This window comes from Polypterus senegalus, chromosome 2 (assembly GCF_016835505.1).
Source record: "Polypterus senegalus isolate Bchr_013 chromosome 2, ASM1683550v1, whole genome shotgun sequence".
Lineage (NCBI taxonomy): Eukaryota > Metazoa > Chordata > Cladistia > Polypteriformes > Polypteridae > Polypterus > Polypterus senegalus.
Window position 1 is genome coordinate 263,113,524 of NC_053155.1, and position 26,007 is coordinate 263,139,530.

At 39.4% G+C, this 26,007-nt stretch overlaps 1 protein-coding gene across 3 annotated transcripts in view; it reads left to right on the forward strand.

Moving 5' to 3' along the window:
* Positions 1–26,007, forward strand: part of tnfrsf19 (tumor necrosis factor receptor superfamily, member 19) — a 111,282-nt gene that overhangs the window by 45,003 nt on the left and 40,272 nt on the right. For all 3 annotated transcript variants that reach the window (XM_039745452.1, XM_039745449.1, XM_039745450.1), the window contains 2 exons: positions 8,434–8,618; positions 12,857–12,942. In XM_039745452.1, coding sequence (XP_039601386.1) covers positions 8,434–8,618; positions 12,857–12,942 — 271 coding nt within the window. The remainder of the gene's footprint in view (positions 1–8,433; positions 8,619–12,856; positions 12,943–26,007) is intronic.

A 26,007-nucleotide genomic window follows, 5' to 3' on the forward strand; every position in this document is an offset into this window, starting at 1 on the left:
TTGCAGTTTAATTTTAAAGAGTTCTCCTCCATCCAGGTTTTAATTTCACTGAGGCAAGTTGTAGGCTGAGAAAGCTCTGATGAAGTTCCACTTTTAACATTGAAGTAGAGTTGAGTATCTGCATGTAAATGATAACCCAGTCCATAGCTACAGATAATATGGCCAAGGGGAAGCATATAAAAAAAAAAAAAGTGTCAAATGCTGCACTGAGGTCTAACAGAATTAATATGCTGGTTTGTCCAGAGTCTGCTGCCATAAGCAAATCATTGGTTACCCGTAGCAGAGCAGTTTCACAACTGTGCCGTGCCCTGAAACCAGACTGAAAGGGTTATATCAAGTTATTAGTGGTTAAGTAATTGGTGAGCTGGGAGGCTACAACACACTGAAGAACTTTTGACAGGAAAGGTAAATGGGGAATAGGCCGGAAATTGTTAAGATTATCAACATCAAGACTAGACTTTTTTAACATTGGGGTAACAGAAGCGATTTTAAAAGTGAGCGGCACAGAGCCAGTGTCAAGGGATGAGTTTATTATTGTTGTAGCAGTCGGGATTATGGCATGAAGGCAGGATTTAAGTAGTGTGCTGGGGATGGGGTCCAGTACACAAGTAGTCGGCTTCATCTTACAAAGCAGGTTATTAACAAACGCAGATGTGACTGGTGAGAACTTAGAGAAGGAGCTGGATGGAGTTGGAAAATAGGGAGAGATATAAACAGATGATGTATTTATGTTAGTTGAATTATTTAGATATTTAATTTTGTTACAGAAAAAGTGGAGGAATTCCTCACAGACTTCAGTAGAAGAGGTAGCTGGGCCAGATGCAGGTTTGAGTAGTTTATTAACTACAGAGAACAAAACCCTTGGGTTATTGTGGCCACTTATTATTCTGCCATAGTGGGTGTTCTTAGCAGCAGTTAGTGCTTCTCTGTAAGCTCTTTGGTGGTCAGAGAAAGCCTGGATGTGCACGGTGAGGCCAGTCTTACGTGACATTCTCTCAAGGCGTCAGCCAGCTGCTTTCATAGATCACAATTCTGAATTATACCAAGGAGCTGAACGTTTAAAGGAAACCTCCTTGTTTTAACGGAGACGTTTTATCTAATGTTGAATGAAGGGCTGAGTTATAGTGGACAACAAGACTATCTAGTGTTAATGGAATAGGTGAAGACAGTAAAAGATCAGAAATGGATCCAGAAAGGATAGAGACTCAGATATTTTTAAGGTTTCTGTAAGAAATTTGTCGTTTACAGGTAAGAGGAGGTAAAGGCAGTGAGACAGTGAAAAATACTGCTTTATGGTCAGAGTCCCAAATCAGTGCTGTAAATATTGGCAGCAGATAGTCCAGAAGTGCAGATCAGATCCAGTATATGACCACCAGAGTGGGTGGGAAAATCAACATATTGTGTCAAGTCAAAACAGTCCAGTAAGGATAGGAATTAATTTCTCAGTTTAGATGTAGTAGTGTCAATATGGATGTTGAAATCACCGAGAAGGATAATTCTCTGAGAATAAGAGCTTAGGTGGGTTAAAAGTTCAATCACATTAGATAAGAAGGATGCATTGTATTTGGGGGGACGATAAAGAACAATGAGTGAGACAGGACCTGATTCCTTTATTAGTTTAAGAGCCAGGCACTCAAAAGACAGTGGACATTCAATTGGGATTCGTTTGATGTTTAAGTCTGCTCTGATAATTACTGCAAGCCCACCTCCTTGTCTAGAGCTGCGAGGTTCTGTATGGAAAGTGAAACCAGGTGGAATCGCCTCCATGAGAGACGTAAATTTGTTCGGTTTTTGCCAAGTCTCCGTTAAACACAGTATATCAAGTTTGGTGTCAGTGATGGGTTCTGACAGCACCAATGCTTTGCCATTAAGAGATCTCGAGTTAAACAGTTCAGTATTAGTTAATAAGGCTTCTTTTTGCACAGAGCCGTGATCAGGGCTTATTTTCACACAATGTAATTAAGTGTATGGATAGTTAAATAAGGACTCTACTTAGCCGAAAAATTGTAAAGCTTGCTTGCTTGCTCTGTTTATTTTTTTAAGTCGCTATGAAAACAGACTTTTGCTATGTATATGGCAGATACCCTCAAGAGTTTCAGCCAGTACTGTTGACACATTTAACATAAATGTAGGAGACCGCACCTTGATGTCACTGGCCTGGCATTTTCTATTCCCAGTTAATACAGTTTGTCCACTTTCGAGTCACGCAACCTGAAATGTTTGAAATGCTTCCCTTTTGGCTCTTCAATTTTTTTTTTTTTGGTGCGGTTTTATTTTATGGTTTTTTAAAACAATTAAAGTCCATAAAAATTTTTAATGAGGGAAAAGAAAACCAAAAAAAAAAACATTGAACTGTCTTTAGTACATTTTGTTATCTGGCTTTAATTTTTGTTTGGAGGCTCAATGTAATTTTACTATAGGCAGCTTAAAATTGTACTCCTTGGCAGCAGAGGATGCTGTATTTGTTTCAAACCCATCAGAATTACCAACAAGAAGAGGCTACAATGCACGCACTTTGTGTGTTTTTTTTTGTGTTTTACTTTGATTATTAGGTAGGTAGAATTCATTACGTGTTAGAGTGCTCTGAACGTCTCTATAGCCTCCCAAATCATTTATCTATTCTCTGTGCAAGTCAGTAAAATGTGCCCTGAGTCACGGTTGGCTGGGTCTGTCTTGGCAGTTGTAACAATAGGCAGGAAACCAGTGCAGACCAGTGCAGTGAGCATACCAGCTTATAACAAGGTACACTCATGCCAACATCTACACTGACATTTGGCCTTTATATAATTCCCAGTTAACCTAAAAGGTTTTCCTAGATATATAAGAGGAAAGCTGGGTTACCTAGAGAACATCTATACAGACATCATATTCATCAACACCAGCTTAATGGCAATTTCTCAGGCACATTCAGGTTAGCCTGTTTTCCTCCACTCTTCACAGTCGTGGACATCCTTTCAGGTGAGAGCCATTCTTTTCATATCATCTGACACCACCTCTAGCCATGACTTTGGCCTCCCTCTGGACCTCATCCACGCCACCATCTTGGTATACATATCCCTTGTCTTTACCACCTTAGTCCATTTCTCCTCAGAACCAAACCTATCGCCTCCACATTCCTGTCCATCTTAACTCAACATTTGTTATCCTGACATGGAGTGAATGAACAAATTCCACACACAGTGCGGCCATGTCAAAATTTGAATCCATGAATTGAGTCCTGTGACTATTGCTCTCTAGTTAGTATTTAAATTAAACAAAAAATGTTCATTTTTTTTTTCTCTCCAATACAGTCTTGATTAGGATGAACACATCAAAACATTTCTGAAGAAAAATTAGGATTACAAAAATATTACTTGAATGTTCTAGTCCTCGTCCTGTCTGAATTTTTTATTCATAGAGTATCACGACCATTAAATTCCCACTTTTTCAAAACTACTTTTGAAATTGGTTGGTTCACACCATACAAGAGTCCAATAATTCTAGCAGTGGAAAAGGAAAAGAGGAAAGTCCCAGTTTAAAACCAGTTGTATTTGGGAGTAGTGGAGGCCCCTGGTGCATAGTACAAGCCCTATTATTAATTAACTGAGAGTCCTCCTGGGCCGTGGCCCCTGTGACCATGAATCTGAGGAAGCAGGTTCAGAAAAACTGGTGAATGGAGTATGTTATTTGGAAGATTGGCCAGTTTGTCTGCACCCTAAATAGTGTTAGACAGGTACTAATATTTTGACTTTGGTAACAATACCAGCATTTGATCCTCAGTATCGGCATGAGACGGATATAAAAGCCAATAATGGAGAACTCCCCCACCAAAACCAGCTTGCATCTGCTTCAGTCCTCCAGCCCACACACTCACGTGTAACCCTGGCTCCACTGCACTCTTCAAATCAATACGAACAGCGGGGTCCCCCCAGAATTTCCTTTGCTTTGAAATATATTGGGTTATTAAACCAGCGGAGTTCCTCCTTGGAGTTCTGATCGACAAAATTGGCTTAATGCCGATACCGTACTGTTTTTAAAATTTGGGTTTTTTTGGTACTTTTGTAGTACCAGAATAATAATAAGCCCAGAGACCAAAGTCATTTCTAACAATGTGGTATATCAGTGATTGTACTGGGAGTGTGTATAAAATATCAGGGCAGAGCTGGATATTCAGTGTAACATTGTTTTATATTTTTATTTTATATATGAAGTGTTGCCTTAGTATTTGAATATGTAGTGTGTGTGTGTGTGTGTGTGTATACATGATAAAGTGTGTATGCTTTTTATATGTTTGAATACTTTTATATACTTGTATGCACCTAGTATATATATACCTACTACATACTGTATGGTAATGCTTATACAGTACATACAATATGCAGTATTTGACGCTGTCCTAAATTTTGAATGCACTTTAATGTAAAATTATAAAAGTGCGTAAGATCCATCCCAAACTACATGGGCCATGTTACTAAAAGCAAAATTCTCCGATTTTTTTTTTTTCTCTTAAACTGTCTTAAATGGGAGATAGACCAGACATGTGGATCATACAAAGAAAAAATTACAGGAATCTCTATAATGTGCTTTTTCTCCCACATCTTCATTAACCTTTTCCCATACCTATCATCATAATATCCAAAAACACAAAATTGTTGGTTTGAAAAAGAAAGGAGCCATTAATGGACAAGAAAGAAAACTAACATGTGCATCTTGTAAAATAAAGGAAACAGAACACACACACTGCTTCGCCATGATCTATATTTTGGTTAAGAAAACGTTTCTGTTTTACAGTTTCTGCCAGACTACTGTTGATAATACTGACAAAAAAAACTTGACATTTAACTTGAAATATTTATTCTGTCAGTCTTTTAAATGATTGTGGTTCTATAGAGGTGTGTCATTAAGTAGATGCATTGGTTTTAGTGGTCAAGTTTCCAGTTGTTTTCATTCAGAACCAGCGTAAATAAATACTGCTACATGCACCTCTTTAATTTATCAAATAAGGAAAAGATGTCCTAAATAGTAGCTTTCCACAGTGCATGTTCAAAGTCAGAAAGAGTTTGGTGCGGAAGTATGGCATTCTGTTTGGAATATGAGACCTGAGAATCTTGAGCCGTGGCTTGAGCGTGCGTTTGATTAAGGATGCCTTCCCTAATGATCAAAGGTTACGAGAAGTTGCTCAGCTTGAGATGATTCCTGTGGCCTGCTGTGACACTTTCATTTGAATTCACCACCCAGTTGTATATGGAGACTCGGCAAGAGGTTACTATAATAAACTCAACTAGACATGTTGGCACCACCAACCAACATCAGTGTAAAGGCTTACTTCGCTTTGTTTATTTATTAAATAATTAACTTGCAATTTTCAAGTAGCTGTAAGCTACCCACTTTAGAGTTGAATGCTGACAGCCCAAGAAGGAGGGGGAAGAAATCTCCTTAATACGGTTCAGGGTTGTGCACAGCCAGAACATTTCAAAGCAACTTTGGATGCAAGGCAGGAGTCATCCTCAGATGATAAAGTAAGTTCAACCAGATGGAAAAGATATAATTGTGTAACTTGAAATATGTGATACACTGGTGCTGTAATTAGCAATGCTGCCATATAACTTCAGAGTACAGGATTCCTTAAATAATAAAGATTTAATGACTGTCACTTGGTGCCTTTACATGCACACACATAATCGAGTTAAGATGAATAACCCGGTTTCTTAAAGATCAGTGTTCACATAAACAAGTAATCTTATGGAGTTCTGCTTTGGCAAAACACTCCAACATCATCAAACTGCGCAAAAAAGAGTTAAACGTCATTATCGGCTATTGAGAATACGAAAATAAGCATGACACCTGTGATCATTTTCTTGTGTTTTATAAATACACTAGCTGAAATACCCAGCGTTTTGTGGTGTATTAAGTTTTTACATGTGGAATTTTTGACGACGAAAAAAACGTCAATTAAATTGATGTTATTAGGTTGATTTTAATTCTATTACCACTACAACATTGTTACAATAAGAATAATGCACGATGAAAATATTGTTAACAAAAACAAATATTAAACAACAAACATTATACAATGGTTGGTTCATGATTATAACTGTCGGTTGCTTTTGCGGAGCACACCAAAAACGATCCGAGCGTCAACTGCATGATGACATACATACAAGACCGCAAGATAGTCGCAATTTTAAATATAAAGCAGAATGTAACAAATTGTTGGAGAGGTGTTCATTGGAAGGTGCTTTGTGGAATATAAACTCTCGATTTATATTTTTTATTGTGGACTATATTGCTGCGTCTGGGGCTCTCTGGCGCCCCCTTGTGGTTACTAAGTGTCAGCTGGAGGATAACCAACATACAAGACCGCAGGATTGTTACAGTCTGCCTTATATATAAGATTTATTCGAATTGATCTATTTATAGGTTTCTGTTACCAGATTGCATGCTGCTAACTCTTTCTGCTTGGCTGTGTGACTGAGCCCTGCAAAGGACCTGCTAAGTGTGCTTCTTGCCTTACTCCTAGTAAGGTCCGGTCAGGTTGGGGAGCATGTTGCCGTACCCCCCGCACGACGAAACAGCTCAGGATCCCAGTTGGGAACCCCTGAGGCAGATGCACAGTTCAGTCCCACTCTCTGGAAATGACCAACTATCTGCCACAGCCAGGTGTTACGTGGGGCGTTCCCTTGCCTGGTCCAGCCACTCGGGTCCTCCGCAATAAGCCAGATCACCGGGTGATTACACCAAGTGCTGCTGGAATAATAATAACGCAGGTATTTTTCAATAAGATGTGCATTAGGTTACTAATTATTTTAAAAAGTAATCCTACTAATGTTACTTTTAATGTGTTATCCTACTGTTCATGAGCTTAGCACTGTACATTCAGCTCATCAGCATAAATTTAGCGATTAGATTAATTTAGCCAGGAGAAGGAATTTTACGATTGCCTAAACATCCACGTGTGTAAACGTATTTTGTGGACACTAAGCGGTGGCTGCTGAAAACGTGCGCGAAGTAAACACTTGCTCAATCTGACAGAGTGCAGTGGACATGCTCAGACTACAAAATCCTTAACGGTAGCCTGTTTAAGAGTTTACATGGCTACGTAATTGGATTATTGGCAGCGAAATCTACCTTTGTTAGTCAGGTTTCTCAGAGGCCCATAACCCGATTTCTCTAACATGAATAAGGGTTTACATGGCATTTTTTTGAAATCGGGTTTCCGTGCATAATTGGGTTATTAATGCGCATGTAAATGTGCTAACTGTTCTTCTGTTCATCTGTACAGATCCTTGACAGTTTATCTTACAAAAATCTTTTCATTTCTCTGCTCCACTCCTTGGTTTTGAGTTTAACCAGAGCTGCACAGAATGTGATGTCAACCTCCTGATTTGCATTCCAGATGGTTGAAGTGATCTTGCTAAAAGTTATTCAAGATACCACGCCAGTGTGGTCTTTGGAACAAAAGAAAAAGTGAAGCGAGGTTTCTCATATGAGAAATCCTTTAAAGTGCAGCAGCTGCCTTTATTGTGGGTAGATGACAAGTTTGTTTTAAAGTTTTATTATTCACAGATTGGAAGAAAATCAACCTGGCACTCCACCCATACAATATGGATAGAAATATATAGGGCCTCTGTGGTTTAGACTGTCTGCTTAACATTTAAAAATTGTCGTGAGAATTTCCATATCGCCAAATTGGTCTCTGAAAAGGGTGGTTAATCATTTCTCCCACCCCCCCATCCTTCCCATCACCCCCAATAGTAAGATTTTCAGCTGGTTAAAAGTTAAACTCGTTCCGTCCCTGCTTCAAATGAACTTTTTTTTTTTTTTCAGATGACATTTTCTAAATGAGCTAAAGGCTGTCTTGGAAAGGACATGAAACAAACACGCAACAGGAAATGTTATTGGTCAAGTAAATGCAGTGAGCAGAGCATGTGTGTTTTGAATTTCATGTGGTCCTTTTGAGCTTCTGGTTTGGAGGAGACACAGAGAGGAAGAAAGGGAGACTTGTACAGCTAGGAGTTTTCTTGCACGACTGTCTCTTATGGTTTTTGCGCTCGGCAGTAGCCCATGAAAGAGTGAGCATTTTTTGGTTTTCCAAAAACTTCTGAACATTTCCAAAGTTGATTTAAATAGAACACAGACAGTTCATTAAGCTCTCCATAAGCTAGTAATAATACAGCAGTAGGAGTCCAAGAGGTCTTTTATTATTCAAATGTTCTACATTTCCAGGAGTAAAGCAGATGGCTATATGCTTATGGTGGGGTAAAGGAGATTATTAGTTGAGGAAGGTGCATTATATCCTTTTCAAAGACCCTTGCTCATTGTCCCTCAAAAGGCTTGAAGAGAATAATCATCCTATTGGGGTGTAATTTTATTCCTAAGGTGTTGGCTTAGCCTGGCTTTCACTCTTGGCTTATTTGCTTTAACACTTGGGCGTTTCTTCTCCTTTTGTTGCAGGACTGCGGCTTTGGCTTTGGTTATGGCGTCGACGCTCAATGTGTGCCCTGCAGGCCTAACAGATTCAAAGAAGACTGGGGACTCCAGAAGTGCAAGGCCTGTTTGGACTGTGCTCTTGTTAACCGGTTACAGAAATCCAACTGCACAGCCACTAGTAACGCCATGTGTGGTGACTGCTTGCCTGGGTAAGTGACGCTGACCTGGCTGCCATCACAGCATTTGTTCATCCGTCTGCATCTGTCTCAGCATTTCTTTTAGCCCCCAGGTTCAAATACAAACAGAAGAAGCTTATCTTTGGCCCACTGGCATTCAGACGCCTACCGTTCTGAGCCTTTATCTGCGTGACCTAGTTTTGTGCTGCTTTTTGCCCATATCTGGCTTTGTCTGCTGTGGGTTTTTTACTTGATTGATGTATTTTAATCTTTCCACTTCCAGCATTTTCAAACCTTTGTTTGATTTCTGGGTGGAAAGGCGGTTTACTGAGCGGTATTACCATTCTAGCACCCCTAGGCTTTCCAGACTGTGGTGCCATCTGTGTGGGGTTTGCTTGTTCCCCTTATATAGACTTCTTCCCGGGTTTCTGATTCACATTTGCAGTCCAAAAATTCTGTAAAATCAATTGCCAACCCTAAATTCTCCTGGTAGGACTGTGCCCACTCTGTATAGTGCTGGTAGCATATATACTGTAGGGTGGATGCCAGCATTCTGCATAATATGACCTGGATTGGCATTCACGGTGATCTGCTGTGGTTTCTTAAAAATTTAATTTGCTGTTATTACTTTTAAACATGGATAAGTATTATGCGTAATAAGAACAAAATAATCAATTATTGGTACGTAAAAGAACAGAAAACGATTGAAAATAATCTGCAGCTTACATACAGTAAAGATTAGGGAAGGCTTTTATCTTTGAGGAAAGGATTTGAGATTCTCTTGTGAGTTATTGAACTGGTGGACTTGAAATTTTTTGTTGTTTATAATTTACCTGTTATCGTCAACTCTGTAAGGCAAAGTAAACTGAAAATGAGAAGAGGTGCATTCTAACGTAACGAGACCTGTTGGGAACGCTTTTGTTAGATGTTTGTTACTCCAGGGTTGTGTTTTTATTGAGACCTTCGTTTTCCTTACCATCCCTACCATTTTCATTGCAGCGGGCAGACACTTGTGTGTCAAAAGCTCTCAGCGGGCAGTCACATCAGTAATCCTAACATGTACTATACTAGCTATATTTAAGCAATATATAACCTACAGTTGTTAAATGATATAACATTGCGACATTTAGTTTTTTACCCAATAGGTCATTTTTTTTTTTTTTTTTTTGTTTCTTACACATGATTAAATTCTTGAACATCTTAACTGTTGTATGTTGAACCCCCTTGCCAACATGAGATATGGGACAAACTTTACCCCTTTGGAGATTTTTTTTTTTTTTTTGCTCAGCATTTTAACTCTTTCAGGGCAGATGTTGATTTTTGTCAAAAGGAGGGGTTGACGGTGGTAATCAAGACCTGCTGTTATGTTTCAGTTGTTAGAAGCAAAGTTAGCTTCATTTGTTTGACCGAGGTTCCCTGTGATTATGTGAGTAGCGAGGAGCAAAAATGGCATCGGCATCTGGCGAAAGATTGAAATGAATGTGTAAAGGAAAATACGTCGTGGATGTCGTTTTGCGTATTATCACTGAACTGAACTCTGACTTGATAGATTCCGATTTTGAAACAAGTGATTGAAAACGAATGTCAGGTGCTAGCATCAGTTGATCGGTCTCCAGCTGATCGTGGTGCTGAGCAGGTTTGTATCGCTGATGTGACTAATGCAACATTCACCTGGGAGGACCACCACTCACAATGACAAGAGGTACAAACCACAATGTAATGCACTGTGACCTCGACCACCACTGCCATCTCCGCCACATGAAGACAGCTTGGCAGTAAACTGCTGGGTGCAACAAGCAGCAACAGACATCTTATGTTGATTTCTGTGTGAAACCATTGCTTTCAGAAAACTCAGCCCTCAAAGAGTTAAATTTATTTCTCTGGAGACCATTTTTATTAAATACTTGCGATGGTCCCTGTCGAAGACGGGCAATAGAATAATTAAGAAATATTTGCTATCTCTCGCCCTACATGTGCCTCCTGTGCCTTTCATCTGTATTTGCATGTATGAACTTCTCCTTACCTGCACTTCCCTTCTCAAGCGTGTTCCTGTAAAGCCCGCTCCTCAAACTGTCATGATTTTCAATTGGCCTTTCTCGCCTTCTGTCCGGTTTTATACTTGCCGTCTTTGAAGGCGACTCTCTCAGCATGTCTCGTAGGCCTTTACTTCTCCTTGTGCGTGTTACACTTGCACTTCTTTATTCGTCACATCACTAAAGCTAAACTGACCAATCACACCAAAGCCACACTGGCCAATCAGATTGCTTGGACAGACTGAACACATAGACCTTTAGTGTTTTATAAGATAGTAGATAAACTGAGTGTAGTTCAGTAAGTTGCATTGTAACTTTTTTATTTTTATAGCAAATTTAATACAAACGATGTAGTTAAAAGTGCTTTACAAGATAGCAGAGTAGTACTTTCCATGCAAAGAAAATTAACATTAGATAAGAAAAAAATGCATAAATAGTATGGAAAAAAAATAATGCATACTTGCATAAGACACCTATATAATTAAAAGAAATAAGAGTTGTTAAATAGAGAATTGTATTAAATACAGAGTGTAATTATGGTTATAGTTGTGTACAGTGACTTTATGTTCTGTTATGACGTGTCTGTCTACCTTTCTGTCTGTAGGAATGCTGGTGTTTCATTTTGTGGAAACTGTCTCTTAAAGCTACTTGGCAGAGTTTCAAGTTTTTCAACACTGGCAAAAAGCTATTATTAAATCAGATGTTGAATACCTACAAAAATACCATTTTGAGTTCTTGTAAAAGTATTCTATTTTTAAAAATTGTTCACCAAGAAATGATAGCAAGTTTCTATTTGTGTTCAAATTTAATATATTGTATCATTTCATAGTTCACGCAGGCACTTCTGGTCATTACAAACACTTTTAATTGTCCATTTATTTGTTGAAGAAATGGATTACTGCGTATTATAAACATGGCCTGGCTTCAGTCACAATATACACACACACACGCTCCTTCTATATGATCAGCACTTGCCCTGTACTGTGAAAAGTGGAGCTGCTGGGATGTTTTAAAGAGTTCATCCATCAGGTCTGTTTTTGTGCCACTTTTCACTGAGGCTATAAATGCTGTCGGGCATTTAGAGAATGTATTTCAGTATTCTAAAAAAAATGATTTTGCTTACAGAATAAAATGCCACTATCACTAGGCCACCATTTTGGTTGTTTTTTTTTTTTTTTGTCCCCCCCAACCCCCAAAAGTCGTGTGTATTTTGCCAATGTGTTAAATGCACGTTAAATCAAAGCAGTGGGGAAATCATCCAGCAACATGTTTATTTCTGTTATTCAACTTGACGCTTAAACTGTTAGACATGTCTTGAAAAATTATAACCCTTGTTAGGTAACCCTCCTCCTTCTTTAGTTAAACCACTCGCAGAAAAGTAAGATATTTAACAAAATCAGCATGTTTGACTTTGCCTAAATTCCCGATTCTGTCTCCACTTGTGTTAAATTTCTCTCTCTCTCTCTGTCTGTCTGTCTATCCTGGTCACCTCTCTGCCTCCTCCACTCCTCCTGGCAAGCTTAGTCTCCTTCCTCCCAACTCTGGCTCTTTTTATGTTGCATCCAGGAATGCCTCTGGTGGCCTGTTAGCATGATCCGGAAGATCTTCTGCAGTGAGGCGCAAGTCCAACAAAGTAGGGCTCTGCAGTCCCTATTGCACACCCTGGTGGCACCCTGGTCAGAGTCTGCAAACTAACTCCCAGTGCACCCTGCAACCCAGGGGGGCTGCCATCTAGCGATCTATGCACTGTTTCTTTATCATTCTTTCAATTATGAAAGCATCCCAGCCAGGCCCTTACTCAGCCATCAACCACGATATATATATGTATGTGCGTGTGTGTGTGTGTGTTATTGGTCTTGTAACAGGAAGAATGTGACACACTCCCAGTATACAGTGTGTTATCTCTGTCCAGGTCTCGACGTTGCTTTTATGGCCTGTGCTGTATCGGTCTGTTTCCTCTGTCTACTAGATATGCTGGTTACATTTTTGATACTCTGCGTCATGTTCAGGCTAGTCCCGTTTTTAATTCACTTTGATAAGACATTTTTATGGTGAAAAGATTTTGATGATGTTTTTGATCTTTTTTTTTTTTTTTTTTGCATACTATGATATGGATATTTTTTAAACAAACTTCACAATCCAGTTTTATCATGGATAACACAGTTTATATGCCAAACTTGTTTTTCCTTTCTATGTTTTTGATGTTGCAACTTTTAATCTGTGTTTTTGTCTTTTCAGTTTTTACAGGAAAACTAAACTTAGTGGATTTCAAGATATGGAGTGCATTCCATGTGGAGAACCTCCACCCCCTTATGAGCCGAACTGTAAGTGGCTTTAATTTTTTTCCTACTGACAATAGTAAAAAAAAAACAACAAAAAAAGGTCAAGAGCTGTCATACCCGTGCAAGCTGAGCATTGATAGGGTGTAACTGAGTTGATTTGGCAATTATAGACCAACAAAATGGAGGACTGTAAAGATGATCCACTGCTGCATTTGTTCAGGAATGTTTGATTAAGGATGCAGCAAAACATCATCTGATAAGTCTTGCAGCAATTTACTGTATAGGGATTGTTTTGTATATGTTTATTTACCTTTTAAAAATTGGCAGATGGATTAAGTAAAAATGCATCTTCCGCTGGGTGGGACAAAGCTTTGCACTGCCATCTCACAGTTCCAAAGTCCTGGAGTGTCAATCCCAGCATGGGCACACACTTTGCGGAGTTTATGTGCTCTCCCCTTGTTCATGAGGCTTTCTCTTTATGCACTCTGGTGTTCCTCTCACAGCTCAAAAAATGGGCGCTTGTGTCTGATTTGTGATACCAAGTTGGCTTAAAATGAGTGTCTGTGTGTCCCCTCTGATGCTGCTGGGATAAGTCGGGGCATCCGACAAATCTAAACCTGGAATACGTGGAGGTGAGAACGGACAGGTGCCTTAGTCAGTCAGTCATTGTCCAATCCATTATATCCTAACACAGGATCATGGGGCACACACACACACACACCAAGCACAATTTTTAGGATTGCCAATGCACCTAACCTGCATGTCTTTGGACTGTGGGAGGAAACCCACGCAGACACGGGGAGAACATGCAAACTCTACACAGGCAGGACGTGGGAAGCAAACCCAGGTCTCCTAACTGCCAGGCAGCAGCGTTGCCACTGTGCCGCCCAGGTGCCTTATCTTTACCTTTTAATAGAAATTCCACTTGCTTGCTGCCCTTAGATTTTCTTTTGTTTATTTTACTCATTACATTGGGTTGTCTGGAACTGAAATGCTGTTACATTCAAGATTCAAGAGTTTTAGTCGGTACAACATACAGTGACATGAAAAAGCTAGCCTACCCCTGATTTATAAATTAAGCAATAATTCATTACCAGAAGACTCCACGTACTCCCTGCTACACTTGCTTCCAGTCATTTTACATCTGCCTGAACTGAATATAGTGCCCTGAATAAGAGAAGCATAACACCTCGACTGGAGAGGTATCAACATCCCATCCAATTTGATTTCTCTCTCCCTGTCAGACTTTTTCTCCATCCCCCACCCCCCAACTCACAACATGCCTGCAGAATTCTGCACAAAACGGGTGGGTGGTCTATACATAGTGGGTTTTGGGCAGCAGACACCTTTTTACTTCCTCTAACTTTTAATGGAAAAACCTGGGGTGGCTTCAAAAAAACCGGCTTGCTGGCTCTAAGCTTTGTGCCTAATAATTGAGGGCGACTTCCACTGCAGGAGTTGCCTGCCCTGTGTGCTACGCCGTTGGCCCCGTTTCAAAGCCGGTACTAGTGCCAGGTCTTCTACTCTGGTGTTGACTGCTTTAAGAGGTCTGCATTCACAGCCCGAGGTTATCTAACTACACAAGATGTAGTCGGCTGCACAGTGTGCAGGGTTTTTTTTTTTTTCTGCACCAGTGAAGTGTTGCCAGGCAATTACAAGAAGATGAAGACCATGCTGACCTACATTTGTCGACGAAGCTGTCACAATCGGGTTTTCTAAATTGAGCCTTTGTATAGCTAGTTTTTGTGGGCTTAAACTGTATATGTTTGCAGTGCACCACAGCTTTGATTTTCTAAGTAGCATTTACCAATTGCAAGTATAGTAAAATGAAACCCTCCAAAGGTCTAACAGAAATAAAAATGTAACTGGAGAAATTGGTGAAAAGACAGTATTCGCCACGCTATTTGCTGGTGGGACCAAGGGCGAAAAAGCCACCTTATAAAACAGTCATACATGTTTATTCTCCGAAATCTTCGGTTGAGGTGAGTGTTGAAGGACAGTTTCAAGGTTACAGATTCAATTACTTTATGACGGGTCAGGTATTGAGGACAAAGCTCAGATCTGAGACCACAACCTTTTGGATTTAAACCCGGCATCTGTATTTATCAAGCGCCTCAGAATTACTCCTAGGAATTGCACTGAAAGTCTGACTGGAATAAGAATTTCTCCTGCCCCAGAGTAGGACATGTTGTCCAGTGTCGCCCTGTTACTCCCAGCTAGGAGTTTGAGATGGAATGACATTGGCATTTTTACAGCAACCCAGCCTGATGATGGCATTCTGTAGTTTCCTTGGAAATTGCATTGATGCTTTGTAGTTTTCTGCTACTAACTCTAAATCTACTAATATTCAAAGTATTAGGAGAAGAAGAAGGAAAACATAATAAGGTAGGATGTTGCACTAAGCTGCACGTAATTGCTGCCACTTCGCAATAACATATCGAATAATACTGTAACAAGCGCTAAGACGGAAAGACCAAGACATACGCATCCAATCAGAGTAAAACCTGATAACGGATTGGTTTATTTAACAATGAATAATCCTTGCTTTCAGAAGTACCCCTTTCCCACTATTATGGCCGCGGGAAACACCTCATAAACTAACAATTACTGAAACTAGCCACAGCGTTTGCTTTTTTGAATCCACGTTCACTCTTCCAATGTTCCAGATCTGTAATTTGATTTGATGATCTCTTTTAGGTGGGATAACAAGTATACTGTAAATTGTAATCTCTTATGTGTTGAATTCAGAATGTGTTTTTGTAACTGCTTCACACACAGCAAAAATTGTGATATCATGGACAGTTCATTCAATTGCTCCCTCTTGCCTCCTATAGTTTTAATATATTACATTTTTTACACAAATGACTGCCTATGCAATTTTAGATAACTCTGAATTAAGAATGTGACCGGTTTAGAATAATGAATCCCAGCCACCATCCGTCTACTTTTAAACTCGCTTAATCCACAGAGTTCACGACTAGATAGATAGATACTTTATTAATCCCAAGGGGAAATTCACATACTCCAGCAGCAGTATACTGATAAAGAACAATACTAAATTAAAGAGTGATAAAAATGCAGGTATAACAAACAGACAATAACATTGTATAATGAATGTTAAAGTTTACCCTCCCGGGTGGAAGTGAAGAGTCGCATAGTGTGGGGTCTCCTCAGTCTGTCAGTGGAGCAGGATGGTGACTGCAGTTTGTAACTGAAGCTGCTCCTCTGTCTGGAGATGATCCTTTTCAGTGGATTCTCCATGATTGACAGGAGCCTGCTCAGCGCCCGATCATTTCTGTACATATCTGTAAATGCACATACCACACTCACTCATAACTTCATATTTTGTTTTATATAATATCTATGTAGTGGGTCCTGGTGAAATGTTTAAGCAACCTAAGTATAATTAGCCAGTCACTTTTTAAAAATAACTAAAAACAGCAAAGCCTCTTAATGACTGGTCAATGGCTTTGTTGCATCGTTGTGAACTGATCTTACTTATTTGAGAATAAAAATTATTCAGGAAGCTTTGTTGAGCTTAAGGTGTGCCCGAGTACAACTCAAGGGAATGAACTCCTGATGAACAAACACCAACAACAATTTAAAGCAACTTGCCAGACTCCACTATACCAAAGATACACCATTATGACACTCTTGTGCGAGAGACTGTGAAGCTCAAAGACGTAATAACAATTTATTGTTGATCGGTGCCACTAAAACGAGCAAGGATTTGTAGGGATTGATTTTGTTTTGAAGACTTGTATCCGTGATGATGGCGATTTGGAGGGCTGGCAGTGAGACTGAAGGAGAGACCACTGCGTAATATGTAGTTTTAGATGTCAGAAGCCCACTTGCTCAGATGGGCTTATTCTTTTGCACTGAATAGGCGGCTGCTTACTGACTTGGAAGCCCTGAGTTGGCGGCCATCTCCTCCAAGTGAGGATGTGAAATGAAGTGTGGTGGGGGACCTGGACGATTTTCTGTTGTGACAGAAAGCGAGCCACAGGTGTAGTACTTGATTGGTAGTGTACCATCATTAAGATTAAGAGCAAAATAGTTTTAACATCTGTAAGTCCTGACCTACTTTTGCAACTTGCTTTAAATTTGAATCACACAAGCTCTCTCGACTCCACGCTTCCCACACTGTCAGTGAAGGAATGGTCATTAGGGTCCATCCTGTTGCCAGCTACTAACGTCCACACTGATGCGATTGTTTTCATTGCATGATTGAAATAGTTTTCAGAGAGGTTTATTTGGATTGAAAACTATAACACTGCCAACCCAAATGTATAAATTCCATCTCGTTCAGTTTACTTAAAAAATGAAAGAATGCTAACTGCAAAAGTGAAACTGTCCGCCTTCTCTTAGGAAGAGTCAGTCTGCCAATTCTCCGGAGTAGAGGCTACTTGCAGACATTGCAGGAAGCTCAAAGGTGATCTGAATGCTTCCCAGCCGCCGTCCGATTGTATGCTGGCGCCTTGTGCTTTATCTTTCCAGGATGTGATTTCAGGTATGCATACTTACATTTAAGAAAACAAGTTGTAAGCAGGTGCGTTCCCATCTGTCATCTTATTCCACCCTCTGCCAATTTCACCCTCTGCTCGCATTCTGTGGTTCACTGCACAGATGCTATCTTCTGCCTGCTGCTACAGCTGGCATAGGAGATTGTATACACAGTTTAATTTTATGTTTCAACGGGCTGTTATGTGCAGGCTGGAATGAAAATTAGTAGACACAGTGGGATAGATCAGAACCAGGATAGAACGATGTGTGTTTCAGAATGTTAAGTCTGTGTACTGCTACTCATTTATATAGATAGATACTTTATTAATCCCAAGGGGAAATTCACATAATCCAGCAGCCATATACTGATACAAAGAAACATATACAGAATTTTATATATATATATAATATATATTATCATTAGTGAATGAATTGAAGCTGTGGGCCTCTGGTCTTTTGTATGCTAAATCTCTGGCACATGAAGTGCTTTACACATTCATTCTGTATAATCTTACTAATGAAGTTCAAGTTCTCACTCCTTGTCCTTTGGCAGATATGGTTATTATTTTTTTTGATAAGATCAGCAGGTGAGAGTGCTTTCATCTTATGTCCTGATCTACAGATAAGACAAAATGCCACAGTCAGTGACTGCAGATGAGCTGGAACGGAATAGACGTTTACAAGAAGAGCAACTTGTATTTCTGCCATGGTGGCAATTTATGAATGTTATTACTGGAATATTTTATTTATGATGTGGCTTTTGTGAAATTCAGACTTTTCTACACATGCATTGTTCTATTTCAGCCAGGTTTCCTCCCATGGCTGGGGATCATATTCATGTTTTAGGTATTTTGTGTTCACTTTATTCTGTGATAATGTCACATTCTGTGCTTTGTGTACTGCACCTTGGTGACGTTCCATGTGTTTTGTGCATGGCCCTCCAAGAGGCAGGGCCGCCTGCCAATCTGAGCTATAAATACGGAGGGTCTCCCATAGATCTGGCGGTTCATTGTGAATGTGCTCTGGAGTTGGTGAGCTCTTGTGTTTCTCTGTGCTTTGTACCATTTTGATTCTGGATTTCTCAGCCCTCTGCTCAGTTTCCTCATCTGTTCTCTGGATTTAGTTTTGGGACTGTGTTACTTTGGATTGTTTAGGCAGCTCCTCTTTGCCTTTTGTGCTCCAATGGAGTTTTATTCTTGTTATATAGTGATTTTAGATAAATATTTTATTTCTGAATCCTGCATTTACCTTATTACGAACCTAATTTTGATGGTTTTCCCCTTCTACTGGGCATTTTTGGAGGTGCTTCTTGAGACTTTGTGCTTTGGGATTACCACGTTCACAACACATATACTCAAGCTTCAGCTTTCCACAAAGAATACTTTACAAAGTAGACGTCATATACAGTATGTATGCTTCCTGTAATAGCTTGCAGTAGTGATGTACTGTCATACTGTATATAAATGTGCAGCTTTAGGGAGGTCCTATATAGACAATTGTAAGGAGACTTACTGAGCTACAGTCCAGATCTAGTATGAGCTTTGTCCTGCAGCAGTTTAAGCTGTCCCTCCAACAAAGTGTACACTCCATGCAATAGTGTTGTGAACAAGCACAAAAGTTCCAAAAATTGTAGCAAACCAATGGAACGATCTGTCATACGTTTAAAAATAAAAGATTTATTAGTCAAAAATGCTCTTCTTAACAAAAAAAGTCCCAAGGAGGATAAAAGGCACCGAAGGATTTGAAGGTAATCCAAGGCAAACCTGTCCCAAGAACACAAATCTGGAAGGCAAGGCCTTTTTAACATTGGCAGACCCAAGGAACTGGTTATTGACTTTCGTCACACCAAATATTCTCAATGTCTGGTCACTATTCAAGGAGTGGATGTAGAGTTGGTCCACTCATACAAGTACTTGTGGGTACACATTAATGATGGGTTGGACTGGTCTCTGAACACAGAGGAACTATATAAGAAAGGGCAGATCATCCTCTTTCTTCTTAGGAGGCTGTATTCCTTTAATTCCTTCACATCTTCTTTAACTATGTGATGGCCAGTGGGATTTTCTATGCTATGGTGTGTTTTGCTGGTAACCTCACTTCAAGAGAGGCCCACCGAATCGACAAGCTAATTAAAAGGGCAGGCACAGTTATAGGAAGCAATCTGGACCCCCTGGAAGTACGAGCAAAGGAGAGAATTAAATAAAGCGGAGTGTCATTGTGAATAATGCTGCACATCCTCTCTGTGACATCCTCTGTGAGGACTTTCAGCCAATGAATTATTCAGCAGAAGTGTGTCTAGAAATGGAACTGGGGCTCCTTTATACCAAAAGCAATATATCTGCATAATGCCTCACTGGGACTGGGAAAGACAAGTCAGAAGTTTTCTTTCTTACTTATCTACTTATATAAAGGGTTTCTGTAAAAATTCAATTTTCCTACTGGGGACAAATAAAGTTGTATCTATCTATCTATCTATCTCTATCTAAAAATTCAATAAATCGAAAAATGCACAATAATAAAAATTCTTGTCAAAACCACCAATGTGTTTAATGAACTGCAAGGGACTGCCTGTTTCCTCAGTCCCTTGATAGAAATGGGCAGGTGGGCCTGCCTTCTGGGGAGCCACCCACAAAATACATGGAATGTTTTAGAAAATTCATAGATTTGTAGAAACAAAATGGTCAACAATAATGGCAAAGAATAGATCATTATACCAATAATATACATGGACAACAATATTAACATAAATAAAAGAATCAGAAATGAACAGAAAATACATAAACAAAAGGAATCTGAACCCCAGCTAGAGGAGTAATGCTGCCCAAAACATAAAAGCTGCTTGACAATGTACTTGACCATCTTAGGTGCTATAATAATAAAAGCACATCTCTGAAGGTACCATGGCCACTCTGAGTTTTAAAGGGTCTCGGCAGAATTGAATGGGGTAAGACTTACACACAAAACATAAATTCAAAACGCCAGCAGAAGTCAAAGGGTGTTCGTGTTGACTAATGAGCCATACACACCACTATTTAAGCAAACATTGGCTTTATTTAAAGAAAGTATTCAACAAAATGTTACATGCGCTTGAAAGTGTAAGTGTAATACCCATCATTCTCCTACCCTGTGCAATGTCAGTCCAAAGTTAAACTTTATATCTCTACACCCTTGCAGTTTGCCCTTTCTTGGTAATTCTTCCATGAGAATCCATTCTTTAGCCCTTCTCTCCCCAAATGCCTTCATGTCAAAGTCCCACAATAATGGGTGGCCATCTAGGTGTTCTGTCATCTACGCATCCTTTTTCTCATATGAGGAGTTATTGAAAATTGGCAGAAAGAGATCGGTTCAAATTTGCTAAAATACTTTGCAAGGTTCTATGTGATCGGCTAACCTCTCTTCAAGTAAAGTAGAGTGACATTCTTGGGAACAAACTGGTGTAAAAAATGAGAAACATTCAAGCAGAAAGACAGATTTTGCTTTCATGAGGCCCTCTTTTTGCTACCTTGAACAAGAATAGCTGAAAGGGGGGCATAATTTGGGTCTTTTAAATTTGCACCTTGAAAACTTCTCTCAGTTACTAAACAGTGAATCAGATGCTTAGATAAACTGGTGGAAGTTAATTGGAAGTAAATTCTAGACAGAATCCTGGAAGTACTTTCCACAAGAAGGAAATGTCTGAAGCAAACTATGAAGTCGTGTACTTGAAGCTGAACCCTCAAAACCTAAGCATTCTGTAAGCCATTTGTCAAACTTCTTGTGTTCTTATGATAACCCTGCACCTCAATGACTGTTTATTTGTCAAATATTATTTATGAATATCTTTTGCAAATTAGAAAGTAATTCATGGAAATTAAATGTTGAATTGTTGGTTGGGCGGACTGTAAAGACCAGTATTTTAAGTTTTCCCCCATGGTTTCTGGGTTAGAGGCAGTTCCTCTATACATACAAAAGCTTGTTTGCAATGAGGACTCATTTCTTTTTCTGTATTTTAGTTTGAAATTTAAACAAAGCGGAGGCCAAAAAAAAAAAAAATAATAATAATAAAGCTCAAAACAAAACAGGGTGAGGTGCACTTGGCACTCTGGTCTATTTCTGAATTCGGCTCCACCCTTGATTCTCATGAGATATTAATTATGTAATTATGCTTCTGTTTTTGTTTTAGATGCTTGCTGGGCAGGGTTGCAGATCATTTATAGCAGTCTTTTAACTTAAATGCAAAAGTCGATCAAACAAGGCTTTTTGTTTTCGTTTTTCTTAGGTTTTTTTGTTTAAGTGTGGGAAATTTTAGTTTCTGAAATGACTGGTGGCGCAGAACTAAATAAGTGATGCATTTTTTAGAACTGGATATCAAAGATACCAGGCTAGACGATAGCCTAAGTGGGATTTGCTTATTCATGTATGGCTCATACCACAGACCGATAGATCATTGCTATCCTTTGAAGATAGAATATTGTAATTTGCTTTGTAACGCTCCCTAAAATGGTGTTTACGCTGTAAAATAAAGATTATATCGTCTCGAAAGGGTAGCATAGGAAACAGTTTTTGTGGACTTTTCCATAGTTTCATTTGAATACTTTTTATAACACAAAAACCAGGCTGGAATTCTCCTCAGAAATGCCAATAGACTCTTAAAAGTACTAAACCGCAGCCATGTTCTGTGTTTTTCTGCCTTAGTTATGTCAGGACTGCACTAGAGTTAAGTTGCCATGTAGTAACTTTTTTCTAGCCTGTAAGAAGTAATACATAAATACTAAAATCAGTCAGGCTACTTTTCAATTCTTGGTGTTTTCCCTGGTAAACTCCATGATGTTCTCAATGTTAACTACAGCACCGACCACACAGATCCAGATGGCTGCTCAGGGAGGCACGTAAAACCAGCAGCATGCTGTAAAACTGCAGCCTTGAGTTTTGAGTCCTTTGTCTTATCCAGCAGTAAGGATAATATAACGAAGTTGATTTAAACAAAAAAACAACACAAGTGGCTGATATCCCTGACATGCAAGATTTGACTTCTTTCATTTAGTGAATATGGAGCATCTTGATTTAAAAGGAAACATCTAGCAAGCTACCTTGAAAAATTAAAAGGTTCTCTTGGCAGCAGTTGTCGGCTCAGATGAGTTTAAGGAATTGTAAAAATGGCAACTAACAAATAATTGCATTCTGTATCTGTTAAATTACCTTATCTTGTATATAAACGTCTACGTGTGTGTGTGTGCGTGTGTGTTTGTCCGGCCCGGAAGTGAGAGGTGGAGTTGGTGTAAGGGCTCAGAGGAAACCGTAAACTTGCTTAGCCATTAGTAACACAAGTGAGGCCAGCACGTCAGCAAAATGAAACTTCAGAAGACGTCGGCAAAACGGTATCCCTTTTACTTTTCCTCCCGCCACTAATACATAAGCAAGGCGAGCACGTCGGCAAAATGAATCCTCCTAGGAGAGACGCCCAGAGTAGTTCCTGTCAATTACCTGACATCTCTACATTTCAATTCTTTTTCTGACGATTTCAATAGTTTCTAGGACCCTTGGCTTTTTACAGCATGGGCTTACACAGCTAGTATGTATAGATTGACGGAAATTATGAAAAGATGATAAAACAGGTATTCAATAAGTTACAACATTAGCAGCACAAGGTATCGGGAGGATTGTAGGATTGAAGAATTAAGGTGACGGTTAAAGGTAAAGTTTTTAAGCCTGTCGTAAGACCAGTAATGATATATGGAGCTGAGAAGTGGGCAGTAGAAGTTACATGTGGCAGAAATAAGAATGTAGAGATGGATGTGTGGAGTTACAAAAGAGGACCGAATAAGAAATGAGACAATCGGAGGTGCAGTGAAAGTGGGAGAGAAATCTAAGGAAGTACAGGAAAGTAAATTGAAGTGGTATGGACGTGGGATGAGGAGAGACGATGAACATGTTGGCAAAAGAGGGATGGGAATTAAAGCACAGGGGAAAAGAGAGTGAGGAAGGCCAAATCAGAGGTGGATGGATAAAGTAAAAGAAAATCTGAAGGAAAAGGACTTGACTGGTGAGGAGGTGCAGGACTGAGCCATATAGAGAAGAGTGAAAAAGATGAAGAAGACTGTATGCCAGTAACTGTGACATTCGCTTCATCGGTACAGACCCCCATAGTTGAGGCTTCCTACTGTACACAAAAGCACATCCTGAGATTGGTGCAGAACTGTGCTAAAGAGTTGAGAAAAAGGAGGAAAGAATTAAACAGATGATCAGCAAAGAATTAACCAAATTGTAATCTTGTACCTTTTTTATATAACCCTTAATGTTCATCTTAGTCAAGTGAAAAGGCTGTAAGACTAAATCCAAGAGTTTAACTATAAAAAAAAAAACCATGAAAGACTAACCAATGGAAGATATAAGAAAATCTTAGAGCAATTAGGTTTTAGCGACAACCCAAAATCAATAATAGATGGAGGCTAACTACTGTAGCTGCTAGAAACACCAAATGTGGTCAAGTAGATTTGCACTGTAAGTGTTAATTCAACAGTGGCGTTTTTTTTTTTTTCCTGTTTGTAAATTGAAAGAAAAATATGCAAAATCTCATGAAGATATTATACTGCAAAAATGTATGAAAAACAGACGAGCGTTAGTAAGACTGCAAAGAGATGACATTAATTTAGAAATGACTGATGTGCTTTCCTGCGTAAATCTGACTTTTTTTTTTTTTTACATCACCTCCATATCAATCACCAAAGATTATTCATATAATAATAATTCTTTACATTTATATAGCGCTTTGTGTAATGCAAAAAGTGCTTTCCACACAGGGAGGACCCCAGGATGTGATCCCAAGATCTCCTTCCTGTGAGGCAGCACTGTGCCAGCTGCGTATTATGCACTTCTTGTATCTTGTTCTTCTCATCTGTGTATTTCTGATTTCTACATTACAATAGTTTGTTTCTAAATAACCTGTAGAAGTGACTTGCTGCAATCAAAAGCCTATAAAGACATTATAACAAAAAAAAAAAAAGATGTAACCTGGGCTTGATGACTGGATGAGCTGAATGAGTGCCAGCCTTGCTTGAGTGCACCCATGCAGACATACATGCATCTGTTTTGAAATTAATGAACATTTTGGAGCCGTGCATGATTTGGTATATTACAGGCGTATATCTACTCCAACTAAGTTTACTGGTCAACTTCAGTTTTCGTTTGGCCCAGTTAGGACTCTGCCAAAGCACAGGATATTGCAGCAAGCGGAGAAGCTGAATGTACAGTATATTGGGTTATAGTGTACCATTCAAACTGGAAACCACATACTGTGAACACCCCTAATGTTAAGGACTTAAAATCTATCTGGTTTTATGGGGCCTGTCCAACCTCCCATCCATGTTCCAATCTAGTTCAGTCAGTTGCAGAGCCGTGAGTCTGTCCCAGCAGCACTGGATGTGAGGTGAGGACCAGTCCTTGGATGGGCCTCCAGTCTATAACTGGATCCACCTGCCTTAATAAAAGGATCAATGTCTGAGTGTCAGTCCGGTTTCTATGTCTTTGTCATTCCAACAGATGGCACATCACACACATTAACACTGCTATTACAAATGTCATGCCAAATAGCATATAACAAAGACAAAAGCACTGCAAACGTTAACACAAATGTTTATTACTTAGATTTCAGTCCGTCTTGGACGAATAAACATTAAAGGCACTGGATACACTGTGTTCATAAAATGGATTTTTCTAACAACTTCGCAGTGGCAGCCTCAGCAAATTTTACAAAATGAGCTCCTGGAAATCTGTCCAATGTCTGAGTTTTGTGCCAGGCACCCTGCGTCCTCCAGCTCCATCCTCATTTTACTTCCTTCTCTTCCTCAAACCGCAAGAGGATTACCGTCCATTGACCTCTTAATTTCGTGTCTCAGTCCTTATTGTTGCAGTATATGTATGTACGCGGCCCATTATACAAACAGCTTTTTGGCAAAAATAAAATATAATACAGATAATAAAGCACCAGTCTCTGTCTTTCCTCAAACTGGCATCAGAGGAATCCAACGTTATTCAAATATTCTTAGTCATGTTCATTCTTAAACAAAAGGTCCCTTTTTATTTATTTTTTTTCTTTGGTTTTTCAGTGGCATAAATCCCAGCTTAATCTTGAATGTGGAGGCCAAATGAATATTTGCACTGCAGTACAAAGCCCACTTTGAATGTGAGCATCTGCCTCAGTAATGCTTAATTATTAATCAGGAAAATATACAGGAAGTATTGGCACTGTTAAGGCGATAACATTTTAGGCAGGGAACAAAACCGCTGGTTTTGTCAAATGAGAATCGAAAGGAAAAAAATAAAATAAAATTCACCTTTAAGCCAATGTAACACAAAGTGTGATGGCCTGTCCCTGACAGAAGGTCAGAATGAAGAGCTCCTCAGGCACTTGGCGACTGCAGTGTTAGCAAGAAGGACCTTGTTGCTTTCTTTTAGTCGTAGGAAACGGGGGTCTAGTGTCCGTACTGGCAGGTTTGATCACAAGGCAGGAACAAATCCTCATGGATGTTTTTTTTTTTTTTTTTCTTCAGTTAGCAATGTCATCTATTAAAAGTGTCACAGCCACTCAATTGTCAATTTGTTTTGGAGGAACAATTCCTGTATGTG